Source organism: Bufo gargarizans, chromosome 2 (genome assembly GCF_014858855.1).
Source record: "Bufo gargarizans isolate SCDJY-AF-19 chromosome 2, ASM1485885v1, whole genome shotgun sequence".
In the NCBI taxonomy this organism is placed as follows: Eukaryota; Metazoa; Chordata; class Amphibia; order Anura; family Bufonidae; genus Bufo; species Bufo gargarizans.
Window position 1 is genome coordinate 139,983,045 of NC_058081.1, and position 23,134 is coordinate 140,006,178.

The 23,134-nt window shown below is 42.4% G+C and overlaps 1 protein-coding gene across 1 annotated transcript in view; it reads left to right on the top strand.

Annotated features, from left to right (window-relative positions):
• LOC122927566 (AP-3 complex subunit sigma-2) overlaps positions 1–23,134 on the top strand; it is an 88,450-nt gene that overhangs the window by 59,666 nt on the left and 5,650 nt on the right. The window contains exons 4-5 of the mRNA XM_044279510.1: positions 530–601; positions 10,590–10,697. Of these exons, the coding sequence (XP_044135445.1) occupies positions 530–601; positions 10,590–10,697 (180 nt within the window). The remainder of the gene's footprint in view (positions 1–529; positions 602–10,589; positions 10,698–23,134) is intronic.

Below are 23,134 nucleotides of genomic sequence, written 5' to 3' on the forward strand. Positions count from 1 at the left end.
AGGTGCTGAAATCAAATCTTTGAAAAAAATAAAATAAAGTACCATGGCATCAGTGGGGGCCTTAATTAGACTAGGGCTAAACTGAGGAAAGGTCCTCTTTAAAGGCTATGTTTTGAATGGTGGTAGTCTGTGATACACTAGTTATTATTTACCACGTCAGTCGACCTTGCCCTCTGACAGGCTATTAGTCAGAACTGTGATTCTTCGAAAAGCAGTATAAAATCACAAAATGTCACAAATTGTTGCTTACATTTTTGCCAGAATTGGTGTCTTTTTAGTTTTGTGTCATAGACTGAAAAATTCCTCCCATTGTGCAAATTGAATGATGCCATATGCTGACCACCTGTGTATGGCAATATTGTATATCACTGACTTGCATTACATCCAAACAGGCTCTAAGAGTCATCTCTCCTTATTACTTATAGGGGATCTTCTTATGTGTGTAATGGAAATGTCTTATGAAAGGCGCTCAGTGAAATCTGTTCACATTTAAGAAGTTGCTATTAACTTGTTTGTTCTATACTTGCAGGTTTTTGTTGAAACTTTGGATAAATGCTTTGAAAATGTTTGTGAACTTGACCTGATATTTAATGTGGAAAAGGTAAGTTATGAGGACACCCATAAAATCAATTATTTTGTCCTTTTTTTTTTTCATTTCAACAGAATGTGTCATGTAAAAATCTTGTTTATCCTTAAAGGGTTTCTACAGGTTCCAACACTAGTGTTTTGACACCGGGACCCCTACCAATCAGCAGCCTTCTCACAGCATTTCCTAGGCCAGTGACGACACATTCATCGGCCACAACCATGGCCTAGGCATAGCTTAGCCCCATAGAAGTGAATAGGGGTGAGCGTGATAACAAGCACAGCCGCTATACAATGTACAGTGATGTGCTTGGTAAGCCGTGAGAAGGCTGCAGCGCCCACAGGAGTGCCAGTGCCTTCTCAAACAGCTGGATGACGGACCCCCACCGATCAGATACTGATTTCCTATCCTGAGGATAGGTTGTTAGTATTGAAATCTCAGAAAAACCTTTTAAAGAGCATCTGTCCACATGATCAACCCTAATAAATCAGACATGATGCCTGGTAGGATTGGTCATGCTGACAAAAATTGTATATTTCTTATTTCTGTAGGGTCAATAGTCGAGATATTACTTTTTTATGCAAAAAGCCTAGGGACTGGCCTTAGTAGCAAGAGCACCGCTAGCAGTGGCGTAACTAGAGTGTTATGGGCCCCAGTGCAAACTTTGGATCGGGGCCCCCCCCCCCCCCCCCCATTTATACAAAGAAGCGGCAGAATTTCTTACTAAGGGCTCTTTCCCGTGCGGCTAGTCCGCTGCGTGAATGAGAGCCAAGCCCCATTCCGGACAGCAGAGACAGCTCCGTGCCTCTCTGTGACCTTTTTACTACAAAATCACAATGAGATAAAGTTGTCACCGTGATTTTGTAGCAAAACGATCACAGAGAGGCAAAGAGCATTATCAGTCATGTTACTGCTCCGTGTCTCTGCTGTCCGGAGCGGGGCTTGGCTTTCTTTCACACAGCAGTTTAGCCACACGGGATCCGCTCGTGTTAAAGAGCCCTAAGCCCAATGCATGGCTACACTCACCCAGTCCTAATAAAATCTGGTCCTACCTCATCCAGGGTGTCTCTGGCGTCGGCGTGATGTCCGCTGGATCCAGAACAAGGTTCCTGTGGTGATAGAGAAAAAAAGAATAATCACATAAGGAAGGGATGGTGACTGCCCCTATGAAACTACCAGCAGGGGGCGCTGTGCTGGCCTGGTAGACTGAGCTATGCCAATGTATAGCAGGGTAATTTAGGACATTTCCCCTAAGTGCAACCACACAGTACTAATGTCTACATTGTGGCCCCTCACAGTACTAATGCCCACCTTGTGGCCTTTCACAGTAATTAAGCCCACCTTGTGGTCCCTTCACAAAAGTTATGTCCTTCTTGTGGCCCCTCACAGCAGTTATGCCTACCTTTGTTCCTGTCACAGTAGTTATGCCCAGATATGTGTCCCTCACAGTAGTTATGCCAAATATGTGCCCCCTCACAGTAGTTATGCCAAATATGTGCCCCCTCACAGTAGTTATGCCAAATATGTGCCCCCTCATGGTATTTATGCCAGATATGTGCCCCCTCATGGTATTTATGCCCAGATAAGTTCCCCCTCACAGTGGATATGCCCAGATATGTGCCCGCTCACAGGGGTTTGCCCAGATATGTGCCCGCTCACAGTGGTTATGCCCAGATATGTGCCCCTCACAGTGGATATGGCCAGATATGTTACCCCTCACAGTAGTTATGCCAGATTATGTGCCCCTCACAGTAGTTATGACCAGATATGTGCCCCCCTACAGTGGTTATGCCAGATTATGTGCCCCTCACATTAAATATGCCCACATATGTGCCCCTCACAGTGGTTATGCTAGATTATGTGCCCCCCTCACAGTAGTTGATATATGTGCCCCCTCATAGTTATGCCTTTATATGTGCCCCCCTCACAGTAGTTATGACATATTAGGTGCCCCCTCAGTAGAGATGCCCACTTGTGCCCCCTCACTCTAGTTGTGCCCATCAACCCCCTTCCCCTTTGCCCCCAGTCTGCAGTGTTAGGAAAAGAAAATAAAAAAACACATACTTACCCTCTTCCCTGGTGTTGCGCTGCCACACTCACATGGCACTGCTGGCTGTGCTGAAGGCAGTTTCCCGGGCCTTCAGAGCTCCTCCCACAGCCAGCAGCGCCTGCTTCACTGATGATCTGGATACAGCCTGGCAGTGACAAGAAATGCCGGGCGGACTGTATGTGAGTGAGTGAGTGCGCGCGTCCCCCCTCTTCCTCCTCCCCCCCTCTGCGCAAACCTCCCCCACCTTGCTTCATATTAAACATGCATAGGCGTGCGCAGCCTATTGCATTAGGGTGTGCACCATAAAGTACAAACACACACGCCCGTGTATATATATATATATATATATATATATATATATATATATATATATTATATACATACACACACAGGCCAGGCCTCAGCCTAGCGTTGCTGTGACTCGCCTCTGCGCAGTGGCGACTCTAGGAACAATATATAGGGGGCACAGTCAAAACTGGGGGGGGGCACTAATAATTTTCACCACTTAATCATACCACTGAAAAAAACAAAATAAGTATATATAAATAAGATTACAAAATACGAGTATTGCTGTACGCAGAGATACCTTTTTATTGTACCAACCTAATACTTAAAAGACAAGCTTTCAAGAGTTTTCCTTTCTTCCTCGGTATTGCTTCAGACCTGAGAAAGAGAGAAACACTCTCCAAAACTTTTCTTTATAGTTTAAAGCAGTTTCAGCACTATAATAAAATAATTTACTTACAAAAAAAGCTATTCAGTCGTCTGCTGCGCCGTCCTCTGCTTCCTTCCGCGGATCTTCCCCTCCTTTCAGTCTCTCCTCAGTGCGCAGGTGCACTGTTATGGGGGATCTGTGGATGGCACACTGTTATGGGGGGATCTGTGGATGACGCACTGTTATGGGGGGGGATCTGTGGATGACGCACTGTTATGGGGGGGATCTGTGGATGACGCACTGTTATGGGGGGGATCTGTGGATGACGCACTGTTATGGGGGGGATCTGTGGATGACGCACTGTTATGGGGGGGATCTGTGGATGACGCACTGTTATGGGGGGGATCTGTGGATGACGCACTGTTATGGGGGGATCTGTGGATGACGCACTGTTATGGGAGGATCTGTGGATGACGCACTGTTATGGGAGGATCTGTGGATGACGCACTGTTATGGGAGGATCTGTGGATGACGCACTGTTATGGGAGGATCTGTGGATGACGCACTGTTATGGGAGGATCTGTGGATGACGCACTGTTATGGGGGGATCTGTGGATGACGCACTGTTATGGGGGGATCTGTGGATGACGCACTGTTATGGGGGGATCTGTGGATGACGCACTGTTATGGGGGGATCTGTGGATGGCGCACTGTTATGGGGGATCTGTGGATGGCACACTGTTATGGGGGATCTGTGGATGGCACACTGTTATGGGGGATCTGTGGATGGCACACTGTTATGGGGGATCTGTGGATGACACACTGTTATGGAGGACCTGTTGATGATATATGACTGAGAAGGGCTATCAGGGGACATTATACAGGTGGTAATATAACTGAGGGGTATCAGGGTAAATAATACAGGGGGTAATATAACTGAGGAGGGCTATCAAGGAGATTATACACAGGTATAATGTCCCCTGATAGCCCTCCTCAGTTATATTACCCGTGTATAATAATATCCCCTGATACCCCTTAGTTATATTACCCCCTGTATTATTTACCCTGATACCCCTCAGTTATATTACCCCCTGTATAATGTCCCCTGATAGCCCTTAGTTATATTCCCCCTGTATAATAATGTATAATTTAACCTGATACCCCTCAGTTATATTATATAACTGAGGGGTATCATGGTACATTATACTGGGGTAATATAACTGAGGGGTAGCTATCAGGGTACATTATACAGTGGTAATATAACTGAGGAGGGCTATCAAGACATAATACAGGGGTGAGGGGTAAGATAAGTTATATTACCCCTGTATAATGCCTGATAGTAGCCTAGCCCTCCTCAGTTATATTACCCCTCATGTTACCCTGATAACCCTAGTTATATTGCCCCCTGTATAATTTACCCTGATACCACTCAGATATATTATATAACTGAGGGGTATCAGGGTAATACAGGGGACAATAGAGAAGGCATAGCACTGTGGGACAGGGGGGTACAATGGAACATACTTATTTTTTATATGCCCTCACCTCACCAGCTAGCAGGCGCGCGAGGCTCAGGCACACAGATGCAGCGTGACGTGACGTCAACTCCTCCTGCGCCGCACAGCATGACCCGTACTGCTCCCTCTCTGCGTCAGCTGGGTCCAGGACTCCGCCCCCCTATGTGAATACTAGCCGCCGCCCGCCGGCAGCTCACAGCCAGGTATTGTAGATTAATTTATGTGCGGTGGGCGGCGGCAGCCAGCATAACAGACAGGGGACTAGGGCAGTGAGCACGGAGGTGACGAACCTATTAGGGTGTGCCCAGGCACACCCGGCACACCCCGTGCGCACGCCTATGTAAACATGTAATGGAGCGCCCTGATGGGGGCCCGGCATTGTCACTGTACTTCATGCTGGGCCCCGTCACAGCGCTTCATTACATGTTAGTACAGCGGGCCCCTCCCCCCGCCGGGCCCGGTCGCAGTCGCACTCCCTGCGACCGCGATCGTTACGCCCCTGACCGCTAGCGCAACACCCCTGCTCTCTGTACTTCCATTTTCCCTTTGATTGACTGGGTTAGACCTCTCATCTAGCCCTGTGCTCTCGAGCGATCGCCAAGTTTGGCCCAGTGACTTGGCAAAGCGCATTGGGTCTTCTGCTGTTTCCTAAGCTCAGGAAGCCGCATCTGATCCACTGCGCAGGCTCTGAGGCGACTGGTGTGATGGGGTCTGTTATGCTGACAGATGCTCTTCAAATTCATAAGGAACCACCTCCAAAAGGCCATGCTAGCAAAATGGTTCTCTTTCTCCGAAAGATACCTCTTTGCATATTTTTTAGGACAAATATGCAGTGTCTCACTCAATGTGGGCCATGGTGTTTCTTTTTTATTTATTTTTTTTATTTAGTTTTTTACAAGCCTTTAAGAAGTGCTGAAAAATTGAGTGTGTGAAGGAGTAAAGTACTTTATACATCTTGAAACTCACTTTCTTTTGTAAGAAGAGTCTTGCTGTTTGTCCACCTGCTAGTTGTGGCAGTGAATGTTTTTGGCCTCGCTGCTCAGCACACAAATATTGCATTACCATAGCAATAGCACAAATTCCTTCCTTTGTACGTAATTACAGACCTCTGTAATTTGTCCATAACCTGGCAATAAAGTAATTGAAGACGAATTAGATAATATATGCTGCAGTAATTAGAAGTGAAATAGCAGGTATAAGGCCGGTGTATTACTGTAGGTTGCGATGCTTTTATGGTTCCTGTAGTTCTGTTATCTCTTCAGATAAAAAAAAATGCTGACATTCGTTTTGTCTTGTCACTTGAAAAACAAAATTGCATAATACAGAATTTTGCTCCCATGACCTTACAATATAGCTTTATGAACTGTAACAGCCTGAATTATTGCCTCAATAAAGTTAATATGTTTGGAATTATATTTAGTGGATTGTAGCGCGAACATCTAAAGGGGTATTCGGGTTATGTAAAGTTATCTCCTATCCACAGAATACCGGATAACTATTATATGTCCTACCCCTGGGGCCTCCTACGATCATGAGAACGGGGACTAAGTACCCCATAACGGCCGGTCTGTTATGCATACAGTGCTCGGGTATCGCTAAAACTCCCATGGAAATGAATGAAGCGGCTGCTCACTTGCCCAACAGTCTGCTCAATTCATTTTGGGTGGCTCCACAGCATACCGGGTCCTCGTTCTTGTGATCGGTTGGAGTCCCAGCAGTAGGACCCCCACCAATCTAATAGTTTTTGCCTATGCTGTGAATGGGGTTAATTTTACATAACCCGAATACCCCTTTAAAGGGGTTGTGTCACTTCAGCAAATAGCATTTATCATGTACAGAAAGTCAATATAAGGCACTTTCTAATGTATTGTGATTGTCCATATTGCTTCCTTGGCTGGCTATATTTATTTTTCCATCACATTATACACGGCTTGTTTCCATGGTTACAACCACCCTGTAATCCATCAGTGGTGGCTGTGCTTGCCCACTATAGAAAAAAGCACTAGCTGATGTGAGTTCCCACAGTCCCGGCCACCAGAGGCGAAGGCACTTTTTCCTATAGTCTGCAAGCATGACCATCGCTGTTGGATTACAGCGTTGTTGTAACCATGGAAACGAGCCGTGTATAATGTGATGGAAAAATAAATCCAGCCAGCAAAGGAAGCAATATGGATAATAACAATACATTAGTAAGTGAATAGACTTAAGTAGGATAAAAGAATTGCAGGGGTGGCGCTCAGTGGGAGCTGTATGCCAGAAGCAGCAGTATCGCGGCAGGGACCACACAAACCTGCCGCGCTGGAAAAGTAGTCAAGTGTATTGGAGATACTGCGCTGAAGGACGAGTTTATTTTAAAGGGTCAGTGTTGTTGTATGGGTATTTGCAACTGGGTGCAGGCTGGCATGCGAAAGCGTGTCACTATACAGGTATTTTAGCTGGTTAGAAAACCGCTTACCTGTAGTGAAGACTTGAATTGGCGTGCTTTTGTCTGCGTCCCTGTAGTTTAGGTAAGGAGGCTTTTTTTCTCCTCCTTCCCCCTTATGTTCTTTGTACTTCTTTGTTGCTTTGTCGCTTCTGTTATTGGTTTGTATTTTCTTTCTTTATCTTTTTCTTTCTGTTTTTCTTTGTCTATCGATGCCTCAGATCAGGATATGATGAGATAATCCAGCTGTAGGATGGCCCGGCGTGCTGTCTCGTGTCCCGGCCGGTGGCACGCTGCAGCCGCAGGTGGAGGTGTGTGTAGGGGAGTGGTTGGCGCTCACTTGGAGTTAGTTAGTGACGTCACTGAAGCGGTCAAGCGTTGACCGCTTCAGTGACGTCACTAACTAACTCCAAGTGAGCGCCAACCACTCCCCTACACACACCTCCACCTGCGGCTGCAGCGTGCCACCGGCCGGGACACGAGACAGCACGCCGGGCCATCCTACAGCTGGATTATCTCATCATATCCTGATCTGAGGCATCGATAGACAAAGAAAAACAGAAAGAAAAAGATAAAGAAAGAAAATACAAACCAATAACAGAAGCGACAAAGCAACAAAGAAGTACAAAGAACATAAGGGGGAAGGAGGAGAAAAAAAGCCTCCTTACCTAAACTACAGGGACGCAGACAAAAGCACGCCAATTCAAGTCTTCACTACAGGTAAGCGGTTTTCTAACCAGCTAAAATACCTGTATAGTGACACGCTTTCGCATGCCAGCCTGCACCCAGTTGCAAATACCCATACAACAACACTGACCCTTTAAAATAAACTCGTCCTTCAGCGCAGTATCTCCAATACAAGTGAATAGACTTACTGACGTTAATATTTTACTTTTTTCTTCCTTGGGGGGTACTCTGTTCAAACTTCTTGTCACAAGTGAAAAGGTTAAGAACCATTGATATAGACTACAGTCTCTATATGGTAAAAGCAAGTAGCTCATAAACTTCAGTCACTGCATGGAAGAAGCTAACCCATGCTGGCAGCCAACTATCCATTCACAGGCTTAAAAAGGACCTGTCACCGCTCCTGACATGCCTGTTTTAATAGCTACTTGCATTCCCTATGTAATACCAATTCTGGAACATCTGTCCTTATGACTCTATGTTGTGCCATTCCTTTATTATTTCTACTAGCAGTTTAACTGAATTGCTAGCAGTCTGCAGTAAGGGTACAGAGGGGAGGTAACCAGTTGGGGGGGTGTACCTGCACAGTCTGAGAATGGAAGCACGGACTGGATTAAGTGAGACTGTGCAGGCCCCCCCCTTCAACTGGTTACCTCCCCTCTGTACCCTTACTGCAGACTGCTAGCAATTCAGTTAAACTGCTAGTAGAAATAATAAAGGAATGGCACAACATAGAGACATAAGAATAGATGCTCCAGAATTGTTATTACATGGGGAATGCATGTAGCTATTAAAGCAGGCATGTCAGGAGCGGTGACAGGTTCTCTTGTCTCATCTGATGTTCTTTCCTCACCTTCTCCGTTCGGCCAGAACCCCATAATTACTTCTTTAAGCCATGTCTTGTCTCTGCAGAGTTTGACATACAGACATCTTGGTTTCCTACTTTTTCATTATTCTCCCCCACCTTCTCAACACCTTGTCCTGTCACCCCCAATGCTGGGCCTGATGTGCTCCCCAGTACTATACTACTATACTATAGTACCTCCTTCAATACTTGTCACCCAGCGCCCTAAAATATAATTGCAGACAGCAAATAGTGCACTTGATAGTAATAGTGCTGTAAATACAGTGCCTCCCAAAAATAATTGTGCCAAGATGATATTGTCCCAGGGTGCCCATAGCAATAGTGCTCCCCAAAGTCCCACCAATAGTAATAATTCTCTTCCAGAGTACCCTTAGTAGTAATAGTGCCCCAATAGTAATGTCCTCCACTGTGTCCCAGAAGTATATATGTCCCCCATAGTGCCTATACTAGTAATTATGTTTCCCATAGTCCCCCAGTAGTAATACAGCTCACCATAATACCCTCAGTAGTATTTATGTCCTCTATAGTGCCCTCAGTAGAAGTTGTCAACCAAAATTTTGATTTGATACCAAGAAAAAATACTGCAATACTTAATACCATTCGATACAATGCAAAGAAAAAAACACATAATATACCCCCACATTAACCTCATGTTGCTGAGCAATATGAAGCTAATATGTATTTTCTGTGTTATTTTTTTCTTCAAAGTATCGATTGCCCTCCTTACATGATGGACAACATGGGGTTAATATGAGTTACATGATGGAGGTACTTACTGTTAATGTGAGGCACATGGTTTTATCAATTTGGACATCTATGCGCCTCACATTAATAGTTAGTAACCCTATCATGTACCTCACATTAACCCCATGTTGCCATTATGTGAGGAGGTATATGAGGGGGCTACTATTAATGTGAGACATATGGTGTTATTAGTTTTCAACCTCCATGTGCTTCGTATTAATAGTGACACCGTCATTAACCCCATGTTGCCCATTATATGAGGTACATGATGCGTTCACTGTTACTATTAATGTGAGGAACACGGAGTTAGTAAAGTGATAAGACCACGTGCCTCTCATTAATACAGACATATAGCATGAAGCACATACCTGTAGAAATAGCAGGAAACTTCTCCCGCAGCAAGATCCTTCTGGATGTTGAAGGCTAAAGGGCCTCTGATGATGTCATCACCATGTGACCAGTAACAAGTGCATCTTACTGGTCACATGGCAATGACGTCATCAAAAGTCCTTTAATCTGTGAGCATCTAGCACCGCAAGGACTGCAGTGAGTTTCTCTCTCTACTCCCCTATTGGGCCACTTAGTTATTTCATGGGTGGCAGTGGGCAGCCATGTCACAGTGAGGAGACACTCTCCCTCCTTCTCCACTGTGTGGCAGCTTATGAGAGCATGGTGTGCTCCATTATCTCTGATTGGGACTGATACTAAGCTGTGCAGTAGAATAACTATACAAATGATATCAAAGTACCCAGAGAATAAAAGGTATAAACCGGTCAATTTTACTGCATAGGAAACACCATAAAAATTAAACCCCTAAAACTGTGGCAGAATTGCATTTTTTTTTCTTTTCAATTCCACCCCATTTGGAAAAAAATTCAGCTTCTCTCTACATTGTAAGCAAAAGTAAAAGCTGCCATAAGAAAGTACATATTGCCCCACAAAAAAAAACAGACCTCATATGTAAATGGAAAAAAATAAAAAAAGTCTCCAAAGTCACCATTTCCTCAAAGGATGAAAACATAATGGTAGATTTACAATCAGTGATGGTTTTCTCCTCTGCCTGCAGGTACATTATATTTTGCATGAAATGGTGATGGGTGGGATGGTTCTGGAGACAAATATGAATGAAGTTGTTGCTCAAGCAGAAGCTCAGAACAAACTTGAGAAATCTGAGGTGAGTTTCCATGAAAAACCGTATCACCAGCATCAGAGCCGATGCCTAACTGTGACAGATGTTTGGTATACACTATACACATTGGTATACAGGATACACTATACTGGCTATGGCCACATGTTGACAACCATTGAATGTGGCCCTAAAAAGCAGTGTTATCAGCATAAACATATTGCCCTGTAGTAATAGGTTTTCAGTACATTTGCCAGGTTAGTGTTTAGTAATAGTGAATTTAAAAAAATCCGAGGTTTTTTCTTTACATTTCACTATGCACATTGAACACTTGTGGGTAAAACACGAGTAAAGTTGCTTGTCTAGTACAAAAATGGGACCTTCAATGAGATCTGCTGCTGCATTACTCTGCGTCATTTATCTGGGATGAACCATAACTCCATTTATTCTTTGTTTTTGCCACTTTAACTGAGGAAGCCTGCATCAAAAACAATCACCTAACCTGAGAATAGTTGATAAATGTACGATGGCTAGTGGCACCACATGATCACTAGAATGGGGTTCTAAACCCCCGTTAAGGTGCAATTTGAAAGGAACGGTGGTGATGCATTCGAGCTACCACTTCATTCTATGGGGCTGACGGAGGTTGCAGAGTACAGTGCTTAGCTATCTCTATCTTATTATGCTATATTGCTTTATTAAAGGGGTTTTCCAAGATATTTTTATTGATGACTTATCTACAAGTGTATAGGAACGAGCCGTCCTATTGAAGTGAATGGGACGTCTTGTAATTACACCTACTCACCGCTGTGATGTCAAAGGCAAGCAGGTAAACAATGAAGGGAAGGCTGCGATGGCACGGCCCATGGCCTCCCTTCAACCAGCTGATTGTCAGGTGTGATGGGTGTTAGACCCGCCCATCTGATATTGAAGAAGAGCAAGTGCTAGGATTACATTGTTTTCTAAAAAGTTTCACAGACTTTGAATGGATGGGTTGTGTGCATTTAGAAAACAAGTTATCCCGGCACTCGTTGTTTGTCAGTGTGCTTAATAAACCAATATAGCGTAATAAAAGCATATTCTTATGCTGTATTGCTTTATTAAGCATATTGAAGAAGAGCAACTGCCGGGATAACTTGTTCCACTTGCACTACATCCCTTCCATGTGCACCGCCAGAAGCCCGAATGCCGACCAGATCTTCTACGTGCTTTACCTCTCTGTTTGAACTACCCTCGAACAGGGCTCAGAACCCCATTCTAGTTATTGATGGGGGCCCCAGTGATTATAGATTTATCATCTGTCCTGTGGATAGGTGATATATGTTTGTTGTAGGATAACCCCTTTTTTCTCACTATGCATTACAGCTTGGTCTACCTCCATGCATGCAGATATATGACCAATTATTTAAGGCGTCATTTGCCCTTAGTCTCACCTTCTCTTCTAAGTCACTTTTCCATTATGCGACTTGTACATCGTTGCATAATTACAACTTTAATATTATTTTATTATATTATTGCCAATCTAATTAATTTGACATAGAATAGCATACAGGTATTTAATATAATGGCTATTGTATTCCTTCCTGATAACTGCCTGCTCGTCAGGGTAGTTGGGAGCTGCAGTTACGTAAAGTAATCACCTCTACTGTGTGGGGACGAGCAATGGCTGCTGCAATCCCCATACAGATTCATTGTGTCTGGGCAGCACATCCCTCTTTAGGGCTCATGCACACAAATGTATTTTCTTTCCGTGTCCGTTCCATTTTTTTGCAGATCGTATTCGGAACCATTCATTTAAATGGCTCCGCAAAAAAAAAAAACGGAAGTTACTCCATGTGCATTCCATGTCCGTACGTCTGCAATTCCTTTCCGGGGAAAAAAAAACAAAAAACATTTCCTATTATTGTCTGCATAACAGACAAGGATAGGACTGTTCTTTTAGGGGCCAGCTGTTCCATTCCACAAAATACGGAATGCACACGGACGTCATCCATATTTTTTTGAAGATCTGCGTTTTGCAGACCGCACAATACATACGGTCATGTGTATGAGGCCTTACACTGCACCATCTGCTGCCCTGAAACTAATATTTAGGTGTCCACATGACCGGTGATATAGCCTGAAGAATGAGCAGTTTGCCCGTTCCTTGGGTGATCTGTACACGTGCCAACTATTGCTTCGAGTAATTCCCAAGTATCGTACAAAGTTAGAAAGCACCTCACGTGTGGCTGAGCGGCAGTACCAGTCTCTGGATAAGAGTGGCGCTGTTTATGAAGGAAAATACACCTGCCCTATCTGGACTCTGCTGGAATTTACCACTGTCCATTATCTTTAATGAACTTACTAGATAAAAGCACTTCCTTAGATCATGTGTCACAGATGGTTTTATAACCTATTATGTCATATACTTTTATGAATGCCTCTTTTTAGTGAAGGGCATTTGTCCACAGGCTTCACTTCTCTTTTAAACAACCTTTGCTTTAGTTTTAAACATATTTATTATATCATTATCAGTTGTGTGTTAATGTAATTTCTATATTAATGTGTACTTTACCCCATTCCTGGTAGTTTTGTTTATGCTTAGAAACTGTTACTTCATTAATGACCCTCCTCCTCTTCATCATGGTCACTAACCCCTTTGCACCCTGTCATGTACAATTACATCAGTGAGTACAGTGAGTTGATGCTCAATGCTATAAAGACAACAAAACGGTCCTCTGACCAAAAAAAATCCCTTTAGGGGTCCTAACTATATATGTATCTAAAACTCCATCTTTTATTATATTCACTTAAAACTGCTATTTGGCTATCCATTTTAACACCAGTATATGGCAGTACTAAGATATGTGCTTTTTGTTGTAACACTGTGTTTGATAATAAATGCTGCTTGTTGAAAACGGAGCGGTGTGTAGTTTTTTTATTATAATATCAACACCTCCATATATAACCTTTTTGTATATTCACTTTTGCACCCTATATGGTATTGTGGTGTATAGTGTAATGTGCTGCTGGTAACAGCAACAATATGTTCTAGGGGTGGTTATTATGGGGGTGGTTATTAGCAATGTGATTCCACAGCGATATTGCTCGGTTGATGTACTATCACCTACACATTTGTAATCCACTGCTATGTTAGTAGAACAGTAGTCCGTTCAGTGCTTTATTTTATAGCACTATTTTGTTAATAAACACTGTTTTCAAGGGATGAACAGTGTGTTATTATTATGCGATATAGAACATATTGTTGCTGTTACCAGCAGCACATTACACTATACAGCGCAATACCATATAGGGTGCAAAAGTGAATATATGAAAAGGTTATATATAGAGGTGTTGATATTATAATAATAAAAAAACTACACACCGCTCCGTTTTCAATAAGCATAATTTATTATTATTAAACATAGAATTACAACAAAAAGCACATATCTTAGTACTGCCATATACTGGTTTTAAAACGGATACCCTCTGCTTAGTTCTGATAATTTTAATCATACACATTTTTTCTTTTCTATAATAGTTTTAAGTGAATATAATAAAAGATGGAGTTTTAGATACATATATAGTTAGGACCCCTAAAAGGATTTTTTGTTCAGAGGACCGTTTTAGGCTACTTTCACTTGATCCGGGAGGCAGTTCCATCGTCGGAGCTGCTTGCCGGATCCACCGATCAGTGTGACAACTGACAGCATTTGTAGACGGATCCGGGTGTGGATCTGTCTTCAAATGCATTGCAAGAACGGATCCGTCTCTCCGCTTGTCATGCGGATGGACGGATCCGTCTTGCAGTCTTTTTCACAGTTTTCCCGGTCTGTGGATCCGTCCTTCAGTTGTTTTGCAATGCCAGATCCAGCACTAATGCAAGTCAATGGGAATTAATGCTGGATCCGGCATTCTGGCGACTGATCAGGCATTTTGGACGGACATAATACCGCAGCATGCTTCAGTATTATGTTTGGCCAAACGCCTGACAGTGACTGAACGGAAGGCATACTGATGCAAACTGAAGGGATTTCTATCCATTTAGAATGCATTGGGATATGCCTGATCAGTTCTTTTCCGGCATAGAGCCCTTTTGACGGCATTATATGCCGGAAAAGAACGCTAGTGTGAAAGTACCCTTATTTGTTGTCAGTAATTATCCTGAGGTCCTAGAAAGGGCCCAAGTGTGTGTTTGTTTAAATTTTTAGCCCTTAAGGAAATTCTCCTGCTTAATGGTTATGTGATGGCAGTTTTTTTGGCACAGGGAATTAATAAGGATTGTTTATCACTGGAAGCTAGTCAAGTATTCTCAAATCAGACGATTCCATTAAACATTACAGATATACAAACGGGCTTTAAAAACCTCAGTAAAACCTACAGTACAGATACAGTACTATCGTTCATAGTGAGAAATAGCCAGTTTAGAAACCTACATTGGTGAAGAGATAGTGTATAAGGGCCTGAGGAGCCCATTAAGACAAAACACCCATACTGATGACTTGGAATTTATTAAGGGATGGGATAGGACTCTCACTGAGAGCTCTTTGAGACTTATTAGATACATGGTCGATTACGAGAAACAATATTTTGAACGCATTTCAGAACAATAAAATCAGGAAATAAGAGATACTCTTAGAACCTTTAGTCAACATTCAGATTTTGAAAATCAGGAATCCAGGCTGCAGAAAAGCTTGGACAACCTAAAAGGGGAAATAAAAGAAAAGGAAACATCGTAAATATATTCGTGACAAATTGGACTTTGACACAGACCGTGTATATACTTGGAAATATAAAAATAATTTTCCAGTGAGAAATACCAGATATACAAATTATTCTGAATCTTAGCCGACTAGTACAGAAGCAACAAGTGTAACAAGTTCCAATAAAGGTGGGACAAGAAGAAAGGTTAGATATCATAAATATCGCAACCACAAAAAAGTGGGGAATCCATCAGAATGCTTCAGTCTAGCACAAAATGGGGAATTTTCAGCCCCAGATGGCTCTGCATCCTCCAGTGCCTCTGTTACTGGAGCGCAGCTGCCACGGTATGCTGGAACATCGACCCAGGGAGCAGTAAGGACAGCAGCAAATGTACCGGCTACCCTGGCAACAGCAGTAGGCTCATCGGTAAATTCAGCGGCAGGACAGACAAATACAAGCCTATTTGCAACACCACCCATAGCTCCCCTTTTTTAGGACAAATTGGTGTCCAACTGAGGGACCGAGAAAAATGGGGATTCAATGCCAAGTAGAGGAGAATATGGGGGTCTATCCTACCCTAGGAAGAGGGGGCCCTACCATGCAAGATGATATTACCCCTCCCCCCCCCCCCCCCCCCAAACAGGAGTGAGTGCTGTAAACATATTGGCTGAGGAATACAAAATGGCTCAAGTGATTAACTTGTCTACAATGTCACTAACGGAAACACAAATTAAATTATTACAAAAAAGACTCGCATTCACACCGGTACCACAGTTGGATAAGTTTACCTGCGTAAAAGATATTAATTTATTTGCACGGAAGTTGGCACTGCACAAACAGTTTTTGAGCACTACCTATGACACTAATAAACTGATCCAGAAGGAACAACAGACAAAAAGTACTCTGGAGAGTCTGTATGTAGAAAGTGAGGTCCTTGTATCTGAGATTGAACCTCCACTAACAGATCTTAAGCCGAGATCCAAATGGACCCCAGCCTTCTTACAATATAAAAACACTGAAACATTTGTGGATATGGTGACTCAGGAGATTAATAACCTGAGAATAGAAACAGATGCAAATCCAGCAAACTTGACATCTGAGGAGGTATGTGCACTTGATGAATTAAAAACAACATTGTCATAAAAGCTAGTGACAAAGGAGGGAATATTGTGATCCAAAATAGGATAGAATATGATCAAATGGTGGAGAGATTACTAATGGATGATAAAACATATGAGATCCTATCAGAAAATCCCACAAACAAGTACCTCACTGAACTACATGACATATTGAAGAAGGCAAAGGATCAGAGTCTTATATCGAAGGAAGAGTTTGAATTCCTATATAATAGGAATCCAATAATTGCGACGTTCTATGCACTTCCAAAAGTGCACAAGAACAAAACACCAATAGTCTCAGACAATGACTCTCTAACCCAATCTGAGAGTGAATACGTGGATGTTTTATTAAGACCGTTCGTTACATAGTTGCCATCTTATATAAAAGATACAAGTGATGTACTTGTGAAAATTAATGATATCACTTTGACGGTGTCCACGTTGGCTAGCCTCGATGTGGAGGCTCTATATAGTAACATCGAACACGAATTGGGTATTAGAGCAGTCAAATTTTTCCTCGATACAAAAAGCACATCTTTTCACAAACACAATCTTTTTGTTTTGGAATTATTGAAATTTATACTTACGCACAATTATTTTTTATGTAATGGTACTTTTTATCATCAGACGAAAGGTACCACAATGGGCACGCCTTGCACACCGACCTTTGCTAATTTATTGTTAGGAGGACCAAATTGTGTTTTCAGAGACTTTCTCATCATTCTCAAGGCATATTTCATTCTGGGGCAGATTTATCGATGATGTCCTGCTGTTTTGGAAAGGAGACAAGCAAGTCTTTCTTGAATTCGTTAATAAACTAAATGACAACCGTATTGAGATCCTTCCTTGTGAGATCTGTTTCCTGGATTTAAAGATTTGTAAGGACAGGGACAGACGCATTCTGATGGATATATTTCATAAGCCCACCTCTACAAATGGCCTCCTCCATTGGTCCAGCTGGCATCCAACAGCATTGAAGAATGGAATACCTGTTTGACAATATTTGAGGGCCAGAAGAAACTGCTACAGAGGAGGCCTTCAAGAGGGAGGCAGATGACTTGTATAAACACCTTAGGATGAGAGGTTACCCAAGAAAATCTTTAAAGAGGGCCTTCAATCGAGCAAAAAGTCAAAAAAGAGAGGATCGCCTTTTACAGAAAAACAGAGATACTTCCTCACCCGAGACCAAGACAATCTGGTGTATTGCCACGTACGATAGGAGCCACCAACTTTTAATGAAGATTCTCAGAAGGCATTAGAGAATATTCACCAGTGATTCGGATTTGAACAATGTCTTGCTCCCCTATCCAAGTGTGACATATAGGAGGGGACAAAATCTTAGGGACCAATTAGTTCACGGCTTCCTCCCTAGCACACAGTTGGACAACGAACCATGGATGAAACCAAAAGTAACTGGTTCATTTCCCTGTGGAAATTGTACTTCTCCAAATACTTACCGAAGACTCAGAAATCCAGTGGCCGAACGTGAATATGTCATCAGGGACTTTTTTTTTTTTTTTTTTTTTAAACTATAGTTGCATCCTGCACCTGCCCGAAACTGTATGTGGGGAGGAAAACGGTGCTGGAATTAAGAATTATTATTTCCGGACATATAAGTGCCATCAATACGAAAAAGGACACTTCTCTGTATAGACATATCTCATGTACACAACAACAATCTTGATGTGCTAAAATTCTGGGGTCTTTCAAAAATAAAACTAGGCCCCCAAAAGTGGTAATTTGGTCCAGAAACTACTTCAGGAGGAGGCCAGGTGGATATATAGATTATAAACCTTAAACGCAAAGGGCCTGAATGAGGGTTTTTTGTATACTGCCTTCATTTGATATACCAGCCAGTCCAAACCGAACGTTTATATGGATGATAACATTAAGAAACTGATGGATTAATATAATATATTGTGTATTTAACCCATCAAATGGAACTAACAAATCTCCTCTGACACCCTCTAGACCTCCATATAGTGATATAACAGCTGAGTCATTTAAACATATACAGATAGTAAGGGAATTAGGATAATGCTCTCTCTCTCTCATATATATATTTGTGTCACTTAAACACAGACAGCATTGAAGTTGCGACAGTCGATATACTGTATGATCCACAATGCGCATACGTCATTAAATATATATTGTAGAATCACATAATTTCATAAATTGTAGCCTGTAATATAAATTAAATTCCAATTTTACTCACAAATCACATATGTAGTAGTTAGATATAATGTTTATAGTATATCTTAATTCACTGGTTGATATTTATATTTGTATATTAGGATCATGCCATTATATTTACGTTGTATTTTAGGTTTATGCCACCATAATCATATGGTCTGGGTACCAGAGTTAAAATCCAAATTTTTCTCTCATTTACCCCTATTAATATTATTATGAGGCTAGTGGCTCTGATGCTGAGCTCTGACTGTGCCCCCCCCCCCCCCCCATGTCCTCATACAATTGATAATGACATGGCCAACTGTTATAAAGCATCTAATGACATAGGGCATACAGGCAACAATGCAAGTGTTTAGCATGCTTGGTCATTTGATCGCAATCTCTCTCCCCTCTCATGAACATATGGTGCGTCCAGCCCGCTGAGAGGGTAGGAGATAGGCGGGGAAAGGAGGTGAGTGACACGGGGGAGGAGAAAGGGTGCGCGAGCATTGATGACGTGCGGCCTGTATCTAACACCAATGGGGAGCGCACATTGGAGGAGGATGTCTAAGAGGGAGGGGAGGTAGGCTATTTAATAGGGCGCGCAAACGCTATTACCCCACTCCCCTGACGAAGCTGCAAGCAGCGGTGAAATATGTCGGGAGGGGTAGTGTTTGCTATTGTATTTTAGACAGGGAATAGCAGAGGGCACCAATAGGAATTCATAGGAAAATTTTGATGGATAGTGTGTTGTGTGTGTAGTGAACTGTGTATGTGACCAATCCGCTCGGTGCTTGAAATCATAATCCACATAGCATATGTGAACGAGCAGAGTGTAAAATCAGTGCGCATGTAATAGCACACTTAGGCTACTTTCACACTAGCGTTCGTCGGTCCGCTCGTGAGCTCCGTTTGAAGGGGCTCACGAGCGGACCCGAACGCAGCCGTCCAGCCCTGATGCAGTCTGAATGGAGCGGATCCGCTCAGACTGCATCAGTCTGGCGGCGTTCAGCCTCCGCTCCGCTCGCCTCCGCACGGACAGGCGGACAGCTGAACGCTGCTTGCAGCGTTCGGGTGTCCACCTGGCCGTGCGGAGGCGTACGGATCCGTCCAGACTTACAATGTAAGTCAATGGGGACGGATCCGTTTGAAGATGCCACAATATGGCTCAATCTTCAGGCGGATCCGTCCCCCATTGACTTTACATTGAAAGTCTGGACGGATCCGTATGAGGCTATTTTCACACTTAGCTGTTATATGCTAAAATAATGCAGACGGATCCGTTCTGAACGGAGCCGCCGTCTGCATTATTATGATCGGATCCGTTCAGAACGGATCCGATCGAACGCTAGTGTGAAAGTAGCCTTAGCGGTGAATACCACACAGTAGCATTATACTATGAGTCTCTCACCACAATAGCACAACGTGTCATACATTGCAAGTCTAAACAGGCTGCAAATGTCAATACATTATAGGCTACATGTTGGGGTGTTGATATAACACACTGTTCGACCCTTGAAAACTGTTTATTAACAAAATAGTGCTATAAAATAAAGCACTGAACGGACTACTGTTATACTAAAATAGCAGTGGATTACAAATGTGTAGGTGATAGAATCACACTGCCAATAACCACCCCTAGAACATATTGTTGCTGTTTACCAGCAGAACATTACACTATACACCGCAATACCATATAGGGTGCAAAAGTGAATATACAAAAAGGTTATATATAGAGGTGTTGATATTATAATAATAAAAAACAACGTTTTCAACAAGCAGCATTTATTATTATCAAACAGTGTTACAACAAAAAGCACATATCTTAGTACTGCCATATACTGGTGTTAAAACTGATACCCTCTGCTTAGTCCTGATAATTTTAATCATACACATTTTTTTCTTTTCTATAATAGCAGTTTTAAGTGAATATAATAAAAGATGGAGTTTTAGATACATATATAGTTAGCACCCCTAAGGGTCCATTCACACGTCCTGTTTTTTTTCATCCTGAAAAACGGTCCGTTTTTTGCGGATCCGTTGTTCCTGAAAATGTTTCCGTATGTCATCCGTTTTTTGCGGATCCGCAAAAAACGGAAACATGTATACATTTCAATAATCAAATAAAGTTGTTTGGATTTCTTTGAAAAAAAATTGAAAAAAAAAAAAAAAAAAAAAAAAAAATTTGTTATGTGTTTCCAGGAACGGAATCCGCAAAAAACGGATGACATACGGAATGACATCCGAATGTCATCCGTTTTTTGCGGATCCATTGACTTTGTATTGTACCAGGATCCGATTTTTCAGGACAAGAATAGGACATGTTTTATATTTAAACGGACATGCGGAACGGAACAACGGAAACGGACAGCACACATTGTGCTGTCCGATTTTTTCCAGGACCCATTGAAAATGAATGGGTCCAGATCTGGTCCTGATCTGTTCCTGAAAAAACGGAACAGATCAGGAAAGAAAAAACGGACGTGTGAATGGACCCTAAAGGGATTTTTGGTCAGAGGACTGTTTTATTTGTTGTCAGTAATTTATTCTGAGGGTCCTAGCAAGGGCCCAAGTTGTGTGTTCAATGCCATAATAGTACAATACAGCAATAGCTTGTGCCTGCGCCGTCACTTGCTGCTGCCAGCCTTATTGAACAGCTGGCATCCTCCTTTAACAGCCAGTATGGGAGATAACCCCAATCCTGGCAGTCTAGCTCCTCAGAAGGCATGGTCATTAGCGCGAAGAAAAAAACGCAATGCAGCAGCACTCTGCAAACCAAATAAAGTACAATAATGCCATAGTTATAGAAAATATTCTGGTGATAATGCTATGCTTATTTTGTAAATTTGAAATTCTTGGCAAATACATTTTGTACAAAATTATTTGGGCCCGTCTGCCGAACGTTAAGGTCATCTCCATAAGACGGGAACCTAACACTAAATCTTACCTATTATGTGCCATAATGGCCACAATAAAATTCAGGGCGTGCAGAGTGCCCATCTGCCAAATGTCAGGGGCCCAAATATATTTGTACAAAATGTATTTGTGAAGAATCTCAAATTTACGAAATAAGCGTAGCATTAGCACCAGAATATTTTCTATAACTATGGCATTATTGTACTTTATTTGGTTTGCAGAGTGCTGCTCCATAGTTTTTTTCTTTGTGTTTCTAGCCATGGCAGCATGCACCTGCACATCAGGATGTGCTGACTGACCCCCTTTTCATGGTCACTAGCTGACTTCCGCTGTCCTCCGACTGGTGCCCTGTAATATTTATATAAACTACAGGTTTTTTTTCCTGAATCTTTTCCCATAAAACAAATCTACTCAGCTCCTCCTGCTCTATACCATGCTGCCTGCTGATTGCACTGCATTTCATGGTGACAGGTTCTTTGGTGACACACAACAAATAATGATTTAGTACATCTGTTAAAACCTGAAGCAGTGGTTGATTAAATTTGAAATTAGCTAATGAATTGGTACCAGACATTACCTGAACAAGTGCACAAATGCCCTTCATTACAGGTGGTTATCCCCTTAGTATATAGGAATACCCTAGCACAATGAGTGCCCAAACTGTAACCCAAAACCCACATATTTATTGCCATGACAAATGAACCTGAATACCAATATAGTATATCTTCCATGTACTTTATCATTTAGCTATAATAGCCTGCCTACATTCAGTGCGCCGCCTGTGTTGTTCATAGTGCGCCCTGCGCTAATGAATGGCAGGAAAAGTTTAAGGCATATTGGTACACCATAGACTTTTTCGAGGGTGCAGATACCCACAGAGAGGGCTCTGAGTTCGACGACCTAGTATGTGGGGACAATGCTTGTACAGACTGTGGGACCCTTATAAATTTTCCTCTACCTATAATTTGATCAGCTATGTTAATCTAGTTCTGTATCTGAATAACTTCTGCTTATGGACAAAAATGTATCCGGCCTCAGTACACAATGGTGTGATTAGCACTGTTGTTTTGCAGCTTTTAGGGTCCTGGTTCAAATCAGACCAAAGACAACACCTGCGTGTTCAACTCGTGTGTGTCCGGTAATGGCGGATCCAATGATCTCTGGCAGGCTGTTCTCTGCCTGAGCAGCCTGCCTGAAATGTTCACCAGAGATGTGAACGTGGCCTTACATGGTTAAACTGTCACTGTAATATCACACTGACTCCTGTTGCCCCTAGGAATAGGTTTACTTGACCTTCTGGCAGTTTGTATCCCTTATTGAATTGTGAAAAATAGCTGTAGCGAGATGATTTTCCAGTAAGAGCTGCTAGGACCTGTTCTTCTGCTCAGTATTGCTGGCACTGTTCTCTGTGGTATTTTGGCCTGTGTCTGCTCTTGCATTACATATTTCACAATTCAGCTTGCTTTCTGTGCTGGTTGATAGTGGTCTGTTTACCCATTCTGAAAAATAGAGGGTCAATACATGTCATTGTTTACTTGTATTACTTTGGGGTCAGTACTTGGTACCTTTGACTCTCTGTATTATTTTCCACAACAT